The sequence below is a fragment of the Melozone crissalis genome, unplaced genomic scaffold (assembly GCF_028551555.1).
Source record: "Melozone crissalis strain CALT ecotype California unplaced genomic scaffold, PUWL_Pcris_2 ptg000027l_1, whole genome shotgun sequence".
NCBI classification, from domain to species: domain Eukaryota; kingdom Metazoa; phylum Chordata; class Aves; order Passeriformes; family Passerellidae; genus Melozone; species Melozone crissalis.
This window is the reverse complement of record NW_026535805.1, coordinates 21,787,421-21,809,877: the sequence shown is the minus strand read 5'-3', so window position 1 is coordinate 21,809,877 and position 22,457 is coordinate 21,787,421. Positions and strand designations below refer to the sequence as shown.

The following is a 22,457-nucleotide window of genomic DNA, read 5'->3' as shown; positions in this document are numbered from 1 at the left end:
AGAATGTAACATGATTTTAAAATATTGCCTTTTCACCTTTGGACGCTTGAGGACTTGGGGAGAAATTTAGAGCCTTTTTGCCCTCGGAGCATGAGCCCCGCCATCCTCTTCTTTAGTTCGGCTCTGCTGTAGGGCGGGCGGGAGAGGACCGGGAAAAGGGTCCGGAGTAGCGCCGCACCGAGCCCGACCAGTGCGGCTCGTTCGGGAGCGCGGCCAGTGCCGGCACGACCCCCGTCCCCGCCCGCACGCCCACCCCGCGCTGGGGAAGGGTGTTCCCGGGGCGGGCGAAGGGCGGGAAGGGGGACGGGTTATCGAGAGGGAAAATCGGCGGCTGTCTGCGCAGAGCGAGCTCGCATTCCGCGCCGGCAGCTCGGGCTCCTCGTCCGCCCGTGGCCATGGGGCTGCAGCCGCGGCGCGCCGCGGGGCCTTGCCCGCCCGCGGGAAGGAGCGCCGCCCTGCCCGGAGCGCGCTCCGCTCCTCCCTGGGCCCGCAGCGACGAGCCGGAGGGAACTCCCGGGCGGCCCGCCGCGCTGCCGCCCCTGCTGCCGGCCATCCTGCCGACCCCCTCCGCTTCCCCCGCTGCCGCCCGGGCGCAGCCCAAGAAGCCGCCGGCGGCCGCCTCGGCCCCCAAGAAAGCAGCGCCTCGGCCCGCAGAGGAGAAGGCGGCGAGGAAGGCGCGGGGGGCGCCTCCGGAGCGGCCGGGCCCCCTCTCCAGCTCCTGGCCCTGCTCGTCCCTGCAGCGGCCGCCTCCGCGGAGACCGCCGGCCGAGCGGGCGGCGCGGCCCCAGCCCACCCCACCGCAGCCGCGGGGCCGCCCGGGGGCGCCGGGGGCGGGCAGCCGCTCCTGCGAGAGCCTCGGCAGGGCGCCGGGCGAGGCGGCGGGGCGCTTCTCGCTGAGCCTGCCCCCGGAGGCCATCCGGGTGCTGCAGCGCCGCAGCCTGGAGCGGCAGCGGGGGCAGCCCGCACCCTCTCCCGCCGGCAGAGTCGCCCCGGCCCGGCGCGGCGACCTGCGCGCTCTGCTGAAGGTTTCGCTGCTCAACGACCGGCACCGCTACGACGACGAGGAGTACGAGGAGGAGGAGGCGGGGGCCGCGGCGGACGAGGGGCTGGTGCGGAAATGCACCGAGTGGCTGCGCGGCGTGGAGAGCGCGGCCGGGCGCGACCACCCCGAGCGGCTGGAGACGCTGCCGCACCTGGGCACCCTCTGAGCCCCGCCGGGACCGCGGAGCGGCGCGGCCGGCGGGGGCCGCCCGAGCGGTCGGACCGGGGGCAGCTGGGGCCGCCATCCGCGATGTCGTGTTCCGTGTTGTGTTGTCGGCGCCGTGGCAGCCCGGGCGGGTGGCGGCGGGGGCCGGGCAGCGGAGCCCCTGGCCCGGAGCCGATCCTCGGGGCGCCGCCGCCGCCGGGGCGAGGGACAAAGGAGCGGCGCCGGCCTCCGCCCGCCAGTGCCCGGGTGCTGGGAGGGAGGGCACCGGCTGTGGGCGTCCTGCCTCCTCCCTCGCGGTTTTTTTAAAGATTTCTGACTACTTTATAAAATGTGCGTAATGGTTTTGTATATTTGTACATAAAAGTTCATTTTTATTTATTTGAATAAAGGACTCATGTGTTGCGGTAGCCTTCGCGCCTTGGTGGCTTGGCGTTGGGCTGCCCCAGCCTGGCGGTATCCGCTGTCTCGGTGTCCATAAGGTAAGGATGGCGGGCTGGTCGCCGTGCGGAGAGCCTGTGCCCTTTGGCGCACGTTTGCTCCTCGGAAGAGCCGCCGGCAGCTCGGCTCCAGGGATAACGCAGAGCCGCGGATCCGGCGCGGCGGCGGAGGCAGGGACCGAGCGGGCGGGGGCGAGCCCGGCGCTGCTGGGGCAGATGGCAGCAGCTCCGCTCCCGGGGAGAGGCAGGGACGGCGGGAGGAGAATGGGAAGGTGCGGGCGGCCGCGGCGTGGGCAGAGCTCCGGTTCCCTGCGCCGGCGAACCGGAGAGGAGCGGCTGGGGTTGTGCATGGACTTGGCGATTTCATCCCCTCCCAGACAGTAATTCAGATACGTCCGACCTTTCGAGCCGCTGCCAATGTACGAGGTGGAGTGGGAAGGAAGGAGGGAGGGAGGGAGAGAGAGAGGGAGGGAGCACAGAGGCAGCATCCTTTGTCAGCGTCCCTCGGCTTCCCATCCCTGGAGCCCACTGCAGCCTTCCCCCCTCCGGGCTATGGCCATGCCTGGTGCTCTTCCGAGCTCTGTGTGTTGGGAGAGGCGAGGAGGGGGCTGGGACGCCAAGTGTACAGAAATTATGGGCGGAAAGGGAAGGGTAAGTCTTTACCAGGCTTACAGTGTCTCGGCCACCTACTGTTGCTCTTTTATTGTTGTTCTCCAGCTTCCCAGAACAACAGTCAGACCTGAGCATTTACTGTGATTCTATAAGTATTTTACAAATGAATGTTTGAACATGTAGGAACACGTTCAGCTGAATTTACTTAGCGGAGTAAAACAAAGTTTAGTGCCACAAATTGGGTATTATAAATTTCACTAAGACATCACTTGTTTACACCAAATGAATGTCTGTGCTGACTTCCATTATATCATGTGAGATAAACCTTTCTTTATATTAGTTGCACGATGTAGCCATGTGCTGCATTTTGTTTTGCTCCATGTTTGTTCAAGCATATTTTTCTTTTTTTCCACCTGAAACTTAAGGAATGACTGGGGAGATGGTTTGATAAAATAAATGTTTATTCAGTGCATTGATACTGCCATTAAAAAAAACTGAACCAATATAAGGCAATTGTGAAATAGGTATGTTCAAAGGCCAGAGACAAAAACACGGGGCATGAAAATTTATGGAGACTAATTCTATTTCATTTAAGCAAATGTAGAGTCATTTGTAGTGATAGCTATGAAACACATGCATTTTCATATCATTTTAGCTGAGTTTGCATGTAGTTCTGTCATATTACCAGTCTTCATTAACATCTTCAAGTCAATCTGCATCAACAATTGCAAATTTCATGTCAAATTTAATACATGCTAGATTGATGTCAGAATCACTTTTTGTTGTTGTTTTTCCCTCTTCTAACAATGATGGAAATGCTGGTAGTTGAGCTGTTAGCTGAGTTTTCCTTTTGTTTCACTTCTGGGAATGGGAGTTTATAAATGAACATCCTGGACTCTTAACGTTGTTCCTTAAACTGCTCCATGGTTTCATATTAACTCCAATCAATATCCCCAGTTGCAATGAAATGTGATTCACTCATTAAGGGCTGAAGTATGTTAAAGCTTACTTGTGAGGCTGAAAGCTGTTTTGTTCAGAGTCTGAAGTATGGCAAAAAATTCAATAAATTTGAATGCACAGCTGCAGCAAATGCAGTGTGAACTGGGGGTAAGGGGGGCTGGAATTGAAGGGCTGCCAGCTCTGAAAAAGAAAGAACCTGCTCCTAGAATGAAGAATTTGAGAACTAATCACTCTTCCTTTCCTTGATGAGAGGGCAAAAACCTTACGAAGTGTTGAGAACCAAAGCTCCCTATCCCACTGATCCCCAGTCAGCCTCAGCCTTCCTCCATCTCTCACACACATGGGTTCAGGACAGGTTGTGGTTGGAAAATTCAAATGGGATGCTGTGAAACACCTTTTCTGCCCCTCTGCTGCACTGTGCTCAGTCAGGGTGAGAGAGCTTTCCCTGGACAGATAAGGACACTGCCAGCTCCCCCAGTTCTCAGCCCATGGAGCAGCCCAGTGTAAGTATTGCTGTAAGAACCCTTCTGGGTCTGTACTGGTGAACGGATCAGGTGTCTTCGGGAACACTTTTCAGGTGGCACAGGTCTGATTTTGCCATAAGGACCCAGAAGCAGCCTGGAACTCGCTGCATCTGCTTTTTAGCATTTGTATATTAGCCATCTTCACATTGCCTCAGCCTAAGCCTCCCACTCATAACCCTTTTAGCTGTTGGGAGTTAGGAGCAGCTGGTGCTGTGAAAGCTTAAAATAATCGATAATTCCTTTGGGGTAGATAGCTTCTTCCTCCAAACATATCAGCATGATTTACAGTGGAAAAGCACCCCAAAGCAACACATATTCTGGGTATTTTTTTTTTTAAGGTAGCTAACGAATAGTATTGCCGTCCTGCTGCTCCTGAGCAAGGCTGAGAGGCCAGACACAGGTGAAGCCCTTGTTTTTCTAACTCAACAACCTCAGCCCTGTGCATTGCTGAGTTTGCTCTTGGGTTCTAGCCCAACTCTCGGCTTTCTCATTTCACTGATACAATAGGTACCTTTTTTTTTTTTATTTCAAAGCTAAGTGGGAGCATGCCCAGCTTTTTCCCCAGCTTTTATTTTCTTTTGTGATCTTCCTCACCAGCATGCTTGTAAAGCCCTGACAAGCAGTATTCCCTGAGCTGTTGTCGAACATCTCCATTATCTCACACCATTTCCAGCTGTGCCTGAGGCATCTCTCACAGCTGAGTGAGGGCATCAGTCCTGGGGCTGCTGTCCTGAGAGGACCAGTGGGTGGTGTCTGTCTAGAACACAACTGTCCTTTTGGTTGGGGGGGCTCATTCTTTGGTTTTGTGGGTGTTTTTTTGTGAGGCAAAGGCACATTCTGTTTTTCTTCTTAAGAAAAGCCTCTTCCTATTGGTGGTTTTGTGAAGAGAGGAAGAGATTTCTGAGAAGGTTTGGCTTTGGCACTTTGTGGAAGAGTAGTCACCATCATTTTGCAATGACCAGGTGTGGCAGTGTGTGAGCTCCTGGCTGACACTGCTGCAAGGAAGGGAGCCCAAAGCAGTGCCCAGTCACTACAAGAACCAAAAGTTACTACAGTTCATTGCCTTCAAGAAAGATGTGAATGTTTCTTTTCCCTTCCCACGGAGGAAAACCTCCAGGAACAGTCTCTGGAAATAGTGCTGGCAATTTGGTATTCACAGGTGCTCTTGCTTCTTCTGAGAGCATGGGGAAAATGCTGTGAGCCTCAGTGAATGAATGCCTGCAGCTGGTGGGCCCTAGCCTGGATCTCACCCTGCTGCAGCTCCAAGCCTGGATGTGCTAAGAGTTAGGAGCCACTTCCAGAGAGAGAAGCTGGCAGCCAGTGATAACAGTAAGTTGAGGATATAGGATATTGATTATGGGATGGCGTCTTTTAGTACTTTTTAATTTTATTTAAAGAACTGTTACAGGTTATGTTTAAATTACATTATTTTAGAGCAATGTTTTTTTCCCTTTACAATATAAAATGAGGGATTGAGAGTTCTAGAATGGCTTTAAGATTTCTTGGGGTTTTTTTTATTTTTTATAAAATTAGAAATATAAAAAAAAATGCAGTCTGTGTTTTGCAGTCAGCTGTCTTGAGTGTCCTGGTTTTGGCTGAGATAGACTTATTTTCTTCTCAGTGCTCTGTTTTGATTCAGCATGAGAATAATGTTGATAACACACTGAAAGCTTTTGTTTTTTGCTAAGTTGTGTTCATCCTAAGTCAAGGACCTCAAGGACCTTTTTTTTGTGTCTTATGCTGTGCCAGTGAGGAGACACACAAAAGGAAAACTGGGAAGGAACATTGCTGGGACCAGTGACCCAAACGGGCCAAAGGGATGTTTTCATACCCTAAAACATCATGCCCAGTATATAACTGGGGGAGTTACCTAGAAGGAGAGTGGATCTGGGTTTGGGGATGGAGTCTGGCATCGGTCAGTGGGTGTGAGCAATTGCATGGTGCATCACTTGTTTGGTTTGGTTTTGTTACCATTATTACTATATTTTTTAAATTAAAAAAAAATTAGTTATTTAACTCTTCCTATATCAACCTACAAGTTCTACTGTTGGTTGTCCTCCCCACTGCACTTGTGAGTGAGTGGCTGCTGTGGTGCTTAATTGCCAGCTGCAGGACAGTGACAATAGGCCATTCTTGTTGTGAGGGCTCACATTCTGGGTGGAAGTGCTAGGTGTGATAAGAACTCTAAGAATTACTTCTACGCCAAAGAAGAATTACTTCTACCAAATTAGTTTTGCTTTTTGGGTAAATGAACTCTTCAGGGATGGTCAACTGATGTCCAGCTCTCAGCATTCTGACTAACAGGAATGTAATGCTTCCATTATTTTTCATGTTGCCCTCACAGTTCTGAGTGCTGGTAAAAGCTGAGTTTTGAATGAAAAGGAAAAAAAGGTTCCTAATTAAACATAAAAATAAATTAGCACTGAAGCTGTTACCTTCTTATCAATTAGCAAAGGAGAGAGAAAATTATAGTAAATTCTGGTATTCCAATTTATTTTTTTTACCATTCTCTTGGCTGCCAGAGTCCCACCTGGCAGCATGGTGCCAGCAGCCGGGCAGGTGCGTCACACAGTGAGGGGCTGGGGAATGAATCACAGCACTCACTTTGCCAGGGAGTTTTCAGAATAGCAAAACCCGAGTGGGAACAGCGCTAAGCGACTGAACTTCAAACGCTTTAAATTAAAACGAGCAGAGGCTGTTTAGGACTAGGACAGAAATAGGGAGCAAATAAAAGCAAAGTTCTGCAGAAGAGGCTCTGGGTGCGTGAAGCACCTGAGAGCAATTGCAAACGCAAAAGGTAACAGTCTCAGTAAGAACCCGTGGCTTTAATTTTCTCTCTGGTTTTTCTTTTGCGAGTATTTTCCACAATCCATGTAGTAATTACAGCTCTGTTCTCTGAAAGCATTTTGCTTACTGCCTAGTATGTGAAGATCCTAGCAGAGATCCAGCCATCTTAATAGATGCTGATATAATACAGTCCTCCCTGTGTTTTTCTCCTGCAGCAACCACTGTTATAACTTCTCATGAAGCTCCTGAGAGTGAGCTAAATCTCCCTCCCCTTCTCACCCTCACCTCTTTGTTTCAAAGCAAACAGAAAAAGAGCCACCAGTTAAATAAACGTTCTGGTGAGGCTGTTGTGTGGGGCCAGGTGTCACTGGGATTTATTCTTTTACCACCATGTGAAGTGCTGAAGAGATCTTGAGAGTGAATCTAAAGCCTCTGACCAAGTGGTCTGTCTTACACGTCCACGTGCCTCTCCCATATCAGTTTGCAATGCTTGAAATCTCTTCTTGGGACAGGCACAAGCACTCTGCACAACCACCATTCAACAGGAACGCTGACGCCCTGGTGTCAAGCGCTTGTTAGGAGGATATTTTGTACTGCTCACTCCATTCAAACTTGTGGTCTATGGAAAATGGATATTTTTCAATTCACAATGGTCACTGAGTTTCTTTAGCTTTGAGGAAAATGTCTGTAGACTTCACTCAGGTCATTTTAGGGTAGAAATAATTTGGCTTGGCAATTGTATCTGAAGGATAATGCACAAGATGTCCTTAGCAAGTGATGCCTTTAAATTACAAGTAGATGGAAAACATTAATCTATTTTTTTCCATCTCATGGCTTCTTATTCTTTTCCCAGTGCTGATACAAAAAGATTCTGTCAAAATGGAAGATAGTCTGACCCAGATACTCTTAACAATCACCATGATATCTTAATTTAAACTGGCAATATTGCAGGGTGCAATTACTGTGAAACAGCAAATATTGAATTTGTATTGATGCTTACAATGCCTTTTGGGCTGGTTTTTGGTTCCTGGCATGTTGGGAAAGTTTACTGTGCAATATAACTTATATGATATTCACAAGCCTATTGGTAACCTTGTTACGGGTCATACTGACAGTTTACTGCTGGGAAGTCTTTTTTCTTTTTCTGGAGTTCTCATGGAATATGTGCTGCTATATTGCTTCTCTCAGGTGGCTGAGACAAAATCTTGCAATTTGTTGAATATGCAAATTATGTCCAAGAGTTTAATGAAATTTCTGAAAGATTAAACCAATGGCCTATTTGCTTAAGTGGTAATCAGAAATTTCTACCTCCACTGGCAAGATATTTTTAAAATGCTGAAAGCCAGAGGAACATACATTGAAAATGTGTAGCTGTCAAAACTATAGGCTGAGACAGAGAAGAAAGAGAAAATTGGGCTGTCTGGGGCAGTACTGAAGTGTCAGTGGAACCATGGATCACAAAAAGTTATCTGCCAAGTGGTGCTTTCACCAGAATGAGCAACTGGAGTGTGTCATGTTAGAAATCCTAAACATACATATCTTGCATTTGAAGAGTTGATATTTTTAGGGAAATTGTTCCATGATTTTCCTTTTTTTTTCCTTTTTGATTAATCTGGAAAGAAATTTGAAGGCACTAGCTGCATCTCTAACCTCTGGTGGATGAATACAGAGGGTAAGCAGAACAAAAGGAGCTCAGCGAGCTGGCTGTGGCCCCCCTGTGCCACCAGTGGCTGATCCCCAGCTGTGGCAAAGCTCCCGCCTTGGCTCAGCCACTGAGCTGCTTAACATGCCTGCCTCCCAAACCATCCCAGCCCGGGAGCTGCCAACCTTCCCTCATCGTTTGCTTCGGCTGGAGCAGCCAGGGAGAGCTCCCACAGGGGGCGGAGTCAAGGGATGCAAATGAGATGTTTTCCATAAGCCTTGAGGGGAGTTAGGGAGGAGGGCTTAAACCACTGCGGGTTAGAGACAAATGAATAGAGATGAGGTGGTGTTAGCAGTCATGCAGGAGCCTGTTTTTGTTACCTCTGGGATGGGGTCACATGAGGAATGGGATTTCCTTGCAGCTGACACAGACAAATGTGTCTCCATTGACTGGTTTGGTTGTTTTCAGGGGAAACAGCCAGTTGTGAGAGTGATCCTTGCCTGGGTACAGCTAAAGAGCAAAGGGGCTCAGCTTTGCGTGAGAAGCAAGCAGAATGGGTCACTAAGCCTTCTTTTTTTTATTTTTTTCAAGAAAAAAAAGAAAACACTTCATTTACAAAACATATCTGAAGGTCTTTGGCGTTTATATCTCATTCATAGACCTGTAATTTATCCTCAGTTAATATAACAACAAAGTTAATAAAATAACCTCTGTTTTGATTCTCTGAACGGTTCACCATCCCTCTTTGTGGCTGTTTTGTTCAAAAATAAAGGAGGGGAGGGGGGAAGTGAGCATATTGTAGGTACAAAGGGAGAAGATAAAAGCATCAGCCTGTTTCTGTACCTCCTATGTAATATTGCCATAGTAACGAGGAGCTGGCTGTGGCTGTTCATCACTGAAAGCTGAGGTAAAGCAGACACTCTTCTTATTCAAAGGAATATTAGTAAAATACAGTTTTTTAAGGTGCCAGTAAAGAATTAGGAAAAAATTATCTGCCTTACGTAGCACACTCTGAAAGCTAATAATAAAGTGCCTCTTTGAAAGAAGACAGGGCAATTAAGGCATTTAGCAAACATCTATAATGCTGTAAATCAGAGCCTTTTATCTTCCACACAAAGCCATGCTGAGGTGTGATGTGCAGTCACAGATGATATATTTTGACATGAAATGTGCATGAGATGAGCAGTTCTCCTCTCTTCTGCCTAATACATTTCTGGCATGGCAGCTGGCTGTGGCCATTGCCAAATATTTGTACTGCAGCATTGACTGGCCATGCTCTAATCCAGATTAAAGTGGGTAAAGTGATTTATGTATTTAGAACTGCATGATGTCTCCTAGATCCTGGTACTATTTTTTAACCATTAAGCCAGTTCAAGAGAGAATTAAATTCTGTTCCAGGTGTGTGCGTCAAAAATACCTCTATTTTTGAAATTCCAGAGAAAAGAGGAATAGTTCAATTGCTCTTGGGAAAAATTTGTGAATGATAAAAATGTACAGTGATTTTGGTACACAATTGCTAACAAAACTTACTGTTACTACTGCAAATTCTCTGTGATTTACAGCAAGAATTTGACATTTAAGTTGTTGCACTTTTGTGTCCAATATCAGCCTTTTTCCCCCTAAGTCTTCTGTATTTGATCAAATGACAGCTTTAACAGGATGTTTTACCCTGCACGCACTCTCAAAGGTCCTATTAAATTACAAGTTGCAGGTTCTGGTTTTCTTTTCTGAAGGCTTTTTCAGTCTGAAGCACGTTTAAAATGAGGGCTTGAAGCATGGAGCAGAGCTTTGCTAGCAGCCACGACTGCCTTCTGGGATCAGGAGGTCAGAAGGGGCTGCAGGAACAGATTTTCCTACAGCACCAGTGTTCCCTGCCAGCCTCTCATGCCTCTGGTCAGGGTTGCAACAAGGACAAGAGCTCGAGGCAACAGCTCTGGGCAAAGCGATCTGAGCTCAGATGCCGGGGAAAATGATACAGATTCAGGTCAGAGCCAGGCTGAAGGGATGGCAAGACTCAGCCAGGAGGAGCAATAGCTGGAGGCTGTCCCTGCAGGAGCTTGCAGAAGAGGACACTGAGCTGAGAATGCTGGCAAATCCCTGTGAAATGCCAAGGAAATGGATGTCCCCACTCTTCCCATGATGGACTCAGGTAGCAGGTGGCAAACTGGTTTCACAGACAGAGCCACTTTATTCACTCAGCTCTGTGCTGGCAGGAGGAAGGCTGGCATTCACTATTCCCTCTTTGGGAAAAGCACACGGGAATGTCACACACAGCTGCACACCATGGCTGTGAGGCTAACCACACTGAAGTTAAGTATGAACTAGTTCATTTACCCCCCTTATTGTATGCTCATACAGCCTTTTTAAAAGTGATTTCAGCATCACTAACTGCTCAGACTTTGCTCTTCCTTGTGCAGCCTGGTTGCATTTCTAGAAGTTTGTTTTGCTGCACTGTGATGGGTTTTATGACAGCTCCCTGCAGTGGCCACCAGAAAACGCCAGAACCTGCCCAATTATGCGGCCTGTTGGGCTGCACATTGACATGTTCTGGTTGATGCTGCCTGGTAAAAGGCTGGCAAACCTGAGCTTTCACCTCCTGAGCATACTAATGGGGTCTTTCTTGTGTTTCATCTGCCGGGGAGCCTATGTGTTGGACGGGAGCAAATAGAGATCATGTAACTTGGTCTCTTTCCACAGTTTGCCTGAATGGTGTTTTTATTGCTTGGCCATGGGTAGTAAACACGTTTTTGTTTTCTGTGAAACTCTGTCCTATCTGACTTGTGGAGTTCCACTTTCAAAAACAGTTCTTAGGGTTTCAAGGGCAGCTTTGTGTGTGTGAGAAACACTGTGTTCATGAAGGAGGTAGGAAACAAGGAAGAGGGAAAATTTCTTTGTGGATTCCTGTTTCTTGACCGACTATTGCAGTAAAATAAAAAGCTGATAGTTTTAGGAATAAATAAAGTGCAGGATTTACCTGATTCATGTTCTTGTCTTAGGGAAGAATTACTGCATCGTGGGCATCCTCTTTGCCTGGTCTAGTAAGCTCAGAAGAGTTTAAATTCTCCCTCAGTGTCATCAACAGCCTGGTTGTGTTTATGTTGCTCTCCTGGAAGGTGAGGGGATGTGGGTGTGAACTCCTTCATGCAGAGGGTGTGAGGGCAGTGACCACCAGTAGCATGCTACACAAAGTTTGCCATTTGGTAGGAGAATTTTCACCCTCAGAGAGATGGCAGTGAAATGTTTCTGCTTGTAAAAGAATGCAGTTCTTATAGATAGTAACAAATTAATAGCTAATTCACCACAAAAATGTTGAATGCAACATCTGAGTGCAGACTTAAGAAACATTTTTCTTGGGTACTTCTCTGTTACTTTAGGGGTTTTAAAATTATTTCCTCCCCACCTCTGCAGCCAGGGTATGAAAAAAGTCAGTGCTCCTGTGAGAGGGCAGATCTTCAGCCCTTAAGCCCCAGGCTCTGCTGGATTTTGGTGTCTGGCCTGGACTTGTAAATGCTGTTCTGTGAGCTGAATACCTCAGCAGGATGGGGCAGTGCCAAGTGATGCCTCACTGCAGCTACATCCCTCTTCTGGCTGCTGTGGATTCAGGCCCTTGTCTTAGTTCTTATGTGTTGTGATGCAGGTGATTTTCCACAACAAAAACCTTTTTGTGTGGGAGGAAAAGATAAAGGGCTGAGGTTGAGACTGTAATGTGTGCTCTCTGTGGGTCTTTTTAAAAATTCTTTAGCTAAAGTAGACAATGCATAATCTAACAGAAGGATGAAGCAATGTTGACACAAGAAGTGTGGGTTCAACAACACAGTGTCTCATGTACAGCCAGCAATTAATCCAACAAGTGAATGGCTGGTTGAGACCATTAGCAGACAAGCAGGCAGATTTAACGTGGATTTAGTATAACATTTGCAGTGACTTCTCAGCAGTTGTGTTCACTTGGAGTGAGGTTTGGGTCACACGTAAAAGAACACAGGTATGCCAGCATGGATCCTTGAGGATCCCTTCCAACTCAGCATATTCTGTGATATGTCTTTGATTATTCTTCTGCTGATTACTTTTTCTGCTTTTCTTTGTGTACACGCCAGGATGCTGCACACTGTAACTCACTCTTGTGTGAGGCCAGCCTTGTACTACTCATGTCCTTTCCTCTTCTTTAAACAACCACCTGCTGATTTATTCCTCGCCTTACTCAAGGCTGAATTACCCTTGACAGGTGCTGCAGGAGGGATGGAAACTTGTGGTACAAGATATACTGCATACAAAGCCTTAAGCTGTGCAAGTGGAGAGTTGCATGAACTTAAATGGAGTCTTAAGAGTGTCTTGAATCAAAAAGTTTTCCCATGGTAGTTTAATTACTTCTTTGTTTCTTTCTGCACTTTTGCTGTGCTACCTTCAAGCCCGTTTGAGGTTGGATCAGAAATACACTTCAGACCTGTGCTGGCAGGGAAGAGGTGAACAGCCACTGACCCACAACAATGCCTCTTGACCTTGGCTTATTTATCTTTATTTATCTGTCTGTTCTGTGTGTTCACTGTAGCCAGAGCTGTGAGCTCAGCTCCAGAGAGCTCACTGAATTCTCTCAGAGTGGTGCTGCTCTCTGTGGAAAAAGGCAAATGGGATGTCACCAGGGAGCTGCTGCGAGATGGAGAGGGGGAGGGGGAGATAGAAAAATAAGGTTGATGTGAAGAGGAGTAGACAGGAGCTTAGGGACGTGGCACAACAACAAAATACCTCAGTCTGTGGCATGGTTCCATTTCTCTCTTATAAATCTTGCAGTGCAGACACAATTCTCAGTAGCATCATCTTGCCTCTAGAGAACAGGAGCACCTGCACCATCTGTCAGCCTGGTCCTGTCTGAGGCAGGAGGTCCCTGTGCTGTTTGCTGGTACCTCGGCTGTACATTCATCTCAAACCACTGCACAATCAGTGCTTTTCCCCTGCTGCTTTTGACAGAACTGGAAAGGTTTATTCACTTCTCTGCTCAGGATCATTCAAAGGTTGGATTTGGAAATGAGAGGAGAACTGGCATGGGTGGAATTACTGCTGCTGATTTAAAGTTTCTCTCTTTAGCCCTCTCACTAACAAAACACTGTCAGTGCCATAAGGCAGCATTGCTGTGGCTCTTTGCCCCAGGCAGTGCTGCTGCCTCAGACTTGCAGGGTGAGGGCTGTGAGGTGATGCCAAGGCTGCCTTCCACCCTTCTCCACGCTGTGAGTGCCTGCAGGCCTTCCTGCAGGGTGGGAGCCACCAGGATTATTCATGCTTGCTCCTGTCCTTGGTAGCAAAGGATTACCTGCAATGAAAGTGGGATTCTTCCCGCTGCGAGCATTGTGCCTCCTGAGCAGTGCTTTGTTGTTTAACCAGAGAGATGGATTTTGCAAATAAGCTGGAGGAGGAAGTAGTGGCACTTTATGCTTATGGTTTTGTGGTTTGTTTTTTGTTGTTTTCCTTCAACTAAACCGAGCTTCTTTTTATATGTCAGTCATTTTTATTGTACTGTCATTTTGTTTGTTGTCACATCTGTCTCATTTTGCTGCTTATTAGACACACATTAGATATTCAAAATCAATCACTGGCATTCTTGAGATTTCATAGCAACAAATTGTGCTACAGAGAGAGAAAGAGGGAGAAGCAATGTTGTGCAGGAATAATGTCAGTAATGCCAGGTATTTCTATGAGATAGCAACTATTTTCTTTGTAGTTGTCATTCTCCCGCAAACAAGGAAGGCGTGCTCAGACTTCATCTCAAACAGCACTTGGTAGGGGTGAATGAATGCTTGTGTTAACTGTTCTGTGCTGCCTCTTGACCTCTGGGGAGGGAGCTTGTGCCACCTCAGAAGCCTTGCCACAAGCTTCTATGATTTGGACTGAGAGGATGCTTTCTGTATGATCTGTTTCTTGGAATGGCACTTAGAAACTTGGTGAGCCCAGAAAGGTATCAGGCTTAGTCAGGACTGGATGCTGAGCAATTTATAGTTAGAATAAACAAAAAAACCCCAACATGCCACAGATAGAATATGCTAAATAACATAAGATTTTTCTTATGTTATCTCATATATCAATACTTTAGTTCCTCAAGCCAGCTCTGAGGTCACAGATGAGTGAGGGACAAAGAGCTGATCTGTTTTATGCTCCTGCTTACCTGGAATACTTGCTATTTCCTAAAGCTTAGAGAGGGTCTGACAGATACCCTTTTCTCTCAGGTAGTACAGCTCTTCTAGAGTAGCCTAATTTTAGTGAGACATAAATGAAACATTTTTAGAGACTCTGTGGGGTTTTTTTGTTTGGGTTTTTTTTGGTCCATACTGATAAGAATTGCTTTGATTCTTTGATGTCCTAGTAAAATCCTGTGTGTTTTTAAACGTGTGACAGACACTCAACCAATTGACATCGTTTACTTGTTTGTATCAAACCTTTGAGCAAGTCCTGCAACCTGTGAGCCACCAGAGCTGTTGTTCTGCCTCAGGCCATCCCTCCAGGCCTCCAGCTGTTGTCCATGACCTGCAGCTCATGAGTTACAGCTGCCTACCTGGTATGGATGTCCCTGACACGCTAATTGCAACACACATGGAACGAGAAACCTTGCATTTCAGCAGGATTTATAGGTTGTTTATGGCATCTTTGTGGCTTGCTGGTGCAGCCTGTAGGATTTTGGCCATCCAGTTCTGTTCTGTGCAGCAGAAGACTGTGTCTGCTGAGTGTCAACTTGTCAGTAAGGATGCACAGCTTCCACTCCAGTTTACTGGAAATGTCTGAGAATGAGATGTTCTTGGTATTTAGGTATGTGTAGTGTGGATAAGTGGGTTATGGCCAGCTATATTCTAGCTTCATCCATGGTTTGAATTATAGTTGGCAAAGACAACTCAAAGGTATCCATTGTCACAATTGCACAGCTTCTCCTTTTTGGCACCAATTTATCTTAGTACAGAATAACCACAGAAGGTGACTGGCAAAGATGGCAAACAGAGAGGATAAATGTCAAATCAGCATTCAGTGAGGAAGATGAAGAAGGTGTGATGAAACAAACCCTAATGGATCAGGTAATGCCACTATGGAAGGCAGCCTGGTAACAGCCCTGAATTTCAGGACTTCTGATCAAGTAACAAGGAAATCATTCAGTTGCCCAAGGGCTGATACTCCCTTTTTAGTGCCCAGGTGCCAAGACAGTTTCTATATTGGAGCACCTTGGTTTAACTGGTTAGAGAATGGAATCTGACATCAGTTGTGGTTACTCTACCAGCATCTTAAATGAATTTATTTTTATTCTTTATGTCTGTGTGGGTAAGAGCAAAAATTGATTATATAGCCTAAAATGCTGAAGGCAGTCTTCACGAAATGTCCCATGTACTAAAGGAAATGAGATTTTTAGATGTGGTGTTTTGCTGTTACTGTGCTGCAGTGCCCATTGTTTTCATCGGCTAGCAGGGGAGAGTCTGCAGAGCAAGGCTGGAAAGGAGTTCCTTGGTCATTTTCAATATAGAGTATTCCCTTGTGCATCACATGAGAGTCCACCTGGTTAACCTAGATATTAGAGGGGTGGTATGGATGGTATTCAAAAGTATTTTTTTGCCTTATGGCATACAAAAGTATGTGTTGTGTAAGAACACTCTTTTTAAAGAAGCTTTTTGTAGTGACTGTTGTGAGATTCTCTCAATATTTTCTTACAGCTCTAGTGTTTACTCCATCAGGGCGCAGTTTGACACAGCTGGGTCCCCGCCCATGCCTTGCTGACCACTGAAAGAGATTTGTTTTAACTTCAGGAAGCATGGTGTCCCTTGCAGGACAGTGCATGCAGCAGTGGGACAGCTGTAGTTCTGCAGTGCCAGAGACTGCTTGTACACAGCTGAAAGGACACCTCGTATTCCAACCTGTTAGCAGGGCCTGTCGAGATAGACAAGGGGTAATGGTTGCAAACTGAAGGAGGGTCAATTTAGGTTAGATATAGAAAGAATTTTTTTTACAAAGAGGGTGGTGAAACGCTGGAATGTGTTGCCCAGAGAAATGGTGGATGTCCCATCCCTGGGCACACCCCAGGTCAGGCTGGACAGAGCTCTGAACAATGTGGGCTGGTTGAAGATGTCTCTCTTTGCAGTGGGGTTGGATGAAGGGACCTTTAAAGGTCCTGCCCAACCCTGACGAGTCTATGATTCCACAATCCCGTCGCTAGTTTGAACGCACTTTTCTTTCAGCAAGCCGGCTCCTGTGGCTTTTCTTTTCCTCCTTTCCCCGTGTTTCTGACCACACCTCGCTGCCTGGCACATTCTGCAGCCGAAACCTTTTCTCTGCGCCGTAAGGCAGCGGCTGATCCCGGCTCCAGGAGGCTCCTGCGGTGCATGGAAACACGAGCATCTCCCAAAGGCGCTCCCTGCGCGGACTGCGCTGCCCAGGGACACTCGGGTCAACGGTGCCACCTGCCGGGGCTCTGCCGGAGCTGCCAGCCGCCTCCTGCAGCTGGAAATGCCGCCTCCTGCAGCTGGGAATGCCGCCTCTTGCAGCTGGAAAGTGCTCCCTTCTGCAGCTGGGAGTGCTCCTTTCTGCGGAGAACGAACGGAGTGTGCCGTGCCGGCGGCCGAGCAGCACAAGGCTCCCGCCAAGGCTGGTTTACGACGAGCTTAGAGAAAAGAGGCTTCCAGAAACTGGGGAAGGAAAAGGATTCTTGGACTACATCTGCTGTTGCCTTCTCCTTTCCCCAGGATAAAAGCCACCACTGCTATGGACATTTGCTCCAAGCAGATACCACTGGCCTGTGCTTTACAATAATTGTATTCTGTACGAGGTGGTTTTGCTCATATTCGTTCCTCTGTGCCCTCAATGTCTCAATGTCCAATTTAGCCAACCCATACTTACATCAAATAGAAGCGTCAGTATCTTCGTGCTCCTAAGAGGTCCGTAGCACTCTGAGGAAAGTTAAGCATCCTCTTCTTTGTTGCATTAATTAATTTCCTTTATCTATATAATGCAGGTAAATTTCTTAGGTCTATACCAAAGACTAGACTGTCTTAACACAAGTAGGTGAAATGGCTTTTCAAAGGACTTATTATTTAAATAGTTTCAACTTGCTAAACAGCTTGAGTTCCTTCAGCTTTTCCTTTTATTTTCCATCTATTCAGGATGGATATATATGTGTCTGTGTGTGTATAAGATGAAAAATACACTTTTTAAACAAAAAGAAATCTGCCAAGTGTAAATTAGTTAGTGAGACTTCTCCTTTCTCCCATCCCCTCAAGTGCCAGCTTAAAATATAAAAGGATCTCTACAGGCACAGAAATGCTGTTTATGCTCCCAGGAGTTGCTGAATAGGGAAGTTCAAAAGCAGATAAATCAGATCTCAATGTCTGATTTTAGCGTCAAACAGAATCTTGAACAGCAAAAGAAGAAAAAAGTGTGAAGTTGAGGAGCAGCGCAATATTGGGAAGAAGGGGTAGCCAATATTTATTCATTATGAAATTCTTTGAATTACAAGAAGAATTTTTTTTCAGGAAGATTTTGTAATTTCTCTGAGATCTTCCTTGGTGCAGGAAAGGATTTTCTTTCCCTGGTTCAGCTACAGTAGATCACTTTGTTCTGTGGGCTATTATTAAGCATAGATGCATAATTGCTACAATAATGCATTAATTGCTTCAAGAATTCATTCATTATAATAGTAACCCACAGGTTTAAAAGAGGAAAATAATGACTGTACAAAAATCATGGTAAAAGCAAAATAAATAAGGTGTAAGGAAGACTATTTGTAGTATAACTACAAAAGTAATTATTTTTTCCAATGATAGGTGCAAAGAAACCAGAGATATTAAAACCACTTTTCTAGTTATACAATCACTGAAAAAACCCCCTAGTAATGAGTGTGATTTGTTCTGTTTTCTTGCTTTACTTTGGTTCAGGAAGAAATTCTGAAATAAATAATATAAATAAAATAAGATCTTTTAGTAACAGACAGAACTAAATTGCTGTCCCCAGAAACTGCAGACGAGCCAGCCAATCTCCAGTTTTTATAGCTTGCAATTCACCAAATGCCAGTTGTGGAAATCTCCTTCCTGTCTGTCACTCAGGTTGCTAACAGTCACATCCCTTTATGGACTCGTCGTACCCTTTGCAGTTGCTCTTCTTCTTTTTTTTTTTTTTTTTTTCCCCTCAGAAGAGGAGAAAGCTTCCAAAACCTTCATGGTTGAAGCATGCCATATTTTCAGGAAGGAATAATTCTGCCTGGAGTGAAATAACACATTTATTTTGGTGACTTGCCAATCCCCAAAATCCCTGTGGGTATCAATATCTGAATGTTAGGGGATTTTTAGAGGTTTTTAGGTTTGGTCTGTCAGTTTGGCTGTACAACAGATTTGCTACATGGTTAGAATTCTCCATATTTGAATCAAAGCTTTTGCTCCTGATGGTGTTATTTTGTTTAGCTATGGATTTCCACATGCTGTCTTGGTCTGTTACTGCCCAGCCTGCGATTCTGTTTTTACACAATGTTGCTAAGCTGGCTCTCTGACAGGAATACAGTCAGAGCTGTGGGCTGAATTCTGTTCCTTCCCTGCTAACTAGTCTGCAGAAAGAAAGAAAGAGTTCTCATCCTCTCCTCTCTCTTGTGTGCTCTGGCTTCTGTCAGCCCCAGGATTTTGTGAGGAGGTGCCCTGCTGCTCCTTAGCAAAGCTTTCCCTGGGGTACCCTCACTTTTTATTTATTCCTCCAGCAGGATCAGTGAAGGCATGAATGTGTTGGTCTCTGGAACTGATGCCACAAATCAGTCTAGCACTTCTTTCTAATTTTAATGGAGATGAGCTACTTGTTGTAATTTCTTGAATCTCTCATTTAGGATGTAGAGAGACCATAAATCTTGAAGCAACAAACATTCCCAAATCCCACACTTTGAAGTGAATGGGAGCTCCTGGCTTGTCAGCACTTTTCAGAAACAAGCTGCTTAACTAGGTGTCCGAAGCCATTACAGTCTTTTCTTTTTTTCTTTCTGAAAACTTTGGTCTCAATATTTGAGGGAATATACAACAAAAAGTTTGCACCGTGTGAGCAGTGCTTCCCTAAAGAGCCTCAGACAAAGCTGTTGGATACTGTAGCATCCAAACTCAGCACTCCTGAGTGCCAAACCAAGAGTTTGCCTTGAAGATTACATTACATTTATTATTAGGTTTTTTGTTTGGTGTGAGAGATTTGGGTTTTTTTGCTTTCAATGTTGTTTTTAAAAAACCCAAAACAAAACCAAGAAAACCCAACCCAAATGTCAGGCTTGTTGTGATTTCTTTTTTTAATTGGTTAGGTTATTGTTTGTTTGTTTGGGTTTCTTTAAGTTTATTCTTTAAGTTTATTCTGTCAGTACTTTACATCTTCTCTTTTGAAAACTTACTATTCCTTGACTGTGGTGTGGAATAGTCTAAACAACTGCTATAAATATCTGCTAAAATATGTTTCTCTGCAGAGTATAAAATAGCTAAATGTATGCAACATGTTATTATGTTCTTATTCTTGCTTCCTCATTTTTGCCTTTAGTTGAAAATTCAGTTTAACTCCATAGTCTCTATAGATGAATGAGTTCATCAAGCTGTCTGCTGTTACTTGAATTGGAGACTATTCTTTAAGAACAAGTACATTTTTTCCATAAACTATGTAGGCAACTTAATGAAACATAGATTAAAACCAGATCAATTTCTGAAGAATGCTTGCAAGTGGGTTAGGAAAGGAGGGGAACAAACACGAAAGTAGTATTGCTTATCATCTATTAATGGATCATATCTTGGCACAAGTGTTTACATTTCACCTCAGGGTAAACTCTTCAGCCTGTTGGCTGACTTTTGAGGGCTGACTCATCCTGGCAGCAGCCTTCAGCATCCTGGCCTGTTGGAGCAGCCCATGTGGTATGGGACTCATGTTTAAATGGCACAGGACCACTTCCTGTGACAGCACTTTGTGGTGATCTCAATGATCTCATTGTGGGCAAGTGCTCCTGTTTTGTGTTGGGGGTTATTCTGTCCGAATAATTTTGTATTATTATCTGTGTGGTCACAGTAGCACAGGATTTTGGGGGGTCACAGGTGTCCAGGCACTGCAAAGAAGGTAAGAGCTGAACTACACTGGTGGAGGAGGTGAGGGGTGTTCCCTGGGCTGGAAGTGTGGTGCTCTGCTATTGCTTGTAACCCTGCAGCAATATTTGTGTGTTGGGCCTTTGACTGCTGATGGCCCTGCTGCAGCCTGCCAGAGTTCCCGCTTTGTATCCACACAGTCCACACCTTTATAAAGTGGATGCTGGAGCAGCCTGTTCCTGAAGGACTGTGCCAGGGCCCCATGCTGAAGCAGTTCATGAAGAACTGCAACTCTTCTCATGAAGAGAACTTCATGAGAAGGACTCACCTTGGAGGAGTTCATGGAGGACTGGCTCCTGAGGAGGGGATCCATGCTGGACAGGGAAGTGTGAGGAGCTCTCCCACTAAGGAGGAAGAATTGGAAGAAGCAACAAGTGATGAGCTGACCACAGCCCCCATTCCCCAGCCAGGAGTAAAGTTAAGTCCAGGAAGAAAAAAGTGGGTGGGGGAAACATGTTCTTAAGATTTTGTTCTATTTGCCATTATCCTACTTTGATCTGATCAGTAAGAAAAGTAAACTAATTTCCCCAAATCAAGCCTGTTTTTTGTGATAGTGGGAGAATTGAAAAATCAAAGGAAAGACAGTCAATATAGGGCAAGATAGACAAAATTCATTGCCTCTCACTGGTAGCCTTTCAGAGGTCAGCAAAACATGGTTAACATCCGTGGGAGGTAGTAAGACAATTAAATAGATTTAAGATTTGGTTTTCTGTTTGAATGTTAGATCGAAATGTGAATGTTTGTCACAGAAAAAAATTACATTTGTGGGTTTCACTTATCCACTGTTCCCACAAGGGAAAAATAGACTTCCATGATGCAGGTGAAATCAAGATTGTTGTTGTAAACCTAAATAGCCCAGATCAAATAAGCAAAGTTGTGTCTTGGGGTTTTCTCTCTCCCTTTTCTCTCCCTTCTCTCTCCCTTCTCTCTCCCCCACATTTAGCTTTATCTTAGAACAATACAGTTGTCAGTACTGCTTCTAGACCCTTTAGATTCTTCTTCTGGGATGCTAAACTTTTTCTCCACTGGTGAAAAAAGTGTGGGTTTTTGTCAGGGCAATCAGCAAACTTACATTGTCTTAAGGTGCTGTGAAGAGGATTTGCCACGGTTAGTTTCCTTGTTGACCTCATCATGTTGACCTTAGGGCAAATTTCATCTTCCCAAAAGGAATGGTTTGCTATTATTTTGGGGTGAGCCCATTCTTGTGGTTAACACTGAGAGAGTTCTGAGCTACAAACCAGTCCTGAGTGGGCTGATAGAGAGAAGAAGATGAGGGTGAAGATGGCTTGCTTAGGTGTCAAAACTGGTGAGAGGCAGCAGGGCAGAGGACTCGGGTTGTGACTAGTGATGGTAGGATACACAGAGTGTCCCAGAGGAGCTGTCACAAATTTCCACAATGGTGGAATTCTTGCAACCACTCTGATATTTGGGACCCTGAGAGCAGAGATCAAAATTAACTTGTGTTTCCACAGAAACGCTATCATTTCAGTTTTGATAGCGTTTGAATCACTTCAGTTTTGCAGGGTTGGCCATCACCTACAGATCATGTGTGTTTCCTAATAGTTCAAGTATCTTGGACCCCTCCCAAAAGGCATTCAGTGGATTCTGTTACTCCCATGTGATCTTTAACAGCTGCCACACCTCAGAATTTGAACTGAGCCTGTCAAGGTTGATGTGAATGTTTGGTAAGCCGCTGGGAGAAAGCTGGCTTGATTTTGCATGTGTGGGAAGCTCCTGGGCAGAGGGTCATAAATGCTCTGCTGGTTTCAAAGATAGTGCTTGAACCAGGAACACGAAAGGGCTTTGGAGCATTGTCTGAACAGCACCCAGAGGGCTGCAGGACATTTGCCCAAGGGCTGCAGGCACACATGCCCTTCACATCTCACAGCCTGCACTACAGAATGTGACCAGCAGTGCATTTATTTGTGCAGGGGAATAGAATATAAGTAAATAAAGGTAGTATAGAAAATAATCTTATCCCCTGAACGGTTGCAGCTGGGCTAATTATTAAAGATTAGGAGCAGGCCTGACTTTAACAGGCCACAGCTGTAGCCAATAATAAGAAGAGTGCTATAAAAGAGTGGGTTGGTTGGTTGACGGGAACTGGAGTCAGTTGGCTGCTGTGAGGACAAGGAAGAGCCAGTGCTCAGGGGAGCTGCCCTCAAAAAACATCAAGAAGGTATGAAACTC

At 45.7% G+C, this 22,457-nt stretch overlaps 1 protein-coding gene across 1 annotated transcript in view; it reads left to right on the top strand.

The window, feature by feature from the left end:
* The first annotated feature begins 357 nt into the window (after positions 1 to 357).
* Positions 358 to 22,457, top strand: part of PRR18 (proline rich 18) — a 76,425-nt gene continuing 54,325 nt past the window's right edge. Inside the window, exon 1 of the mRNA XM_054279808.1 lies at positions 358 to 1,232. Within this exon, the coding sequence (XP_054135783.1) occupies positions 396 to 1,208 (813 nt within the window). The 5' untranslated portion in view covers positions 358 to 395 and the 3' untranslated portion in view covers positions 1,209 to 1,232. The remainder of the gene's footprint in view (positions 1,233 to 22,457) is intronic.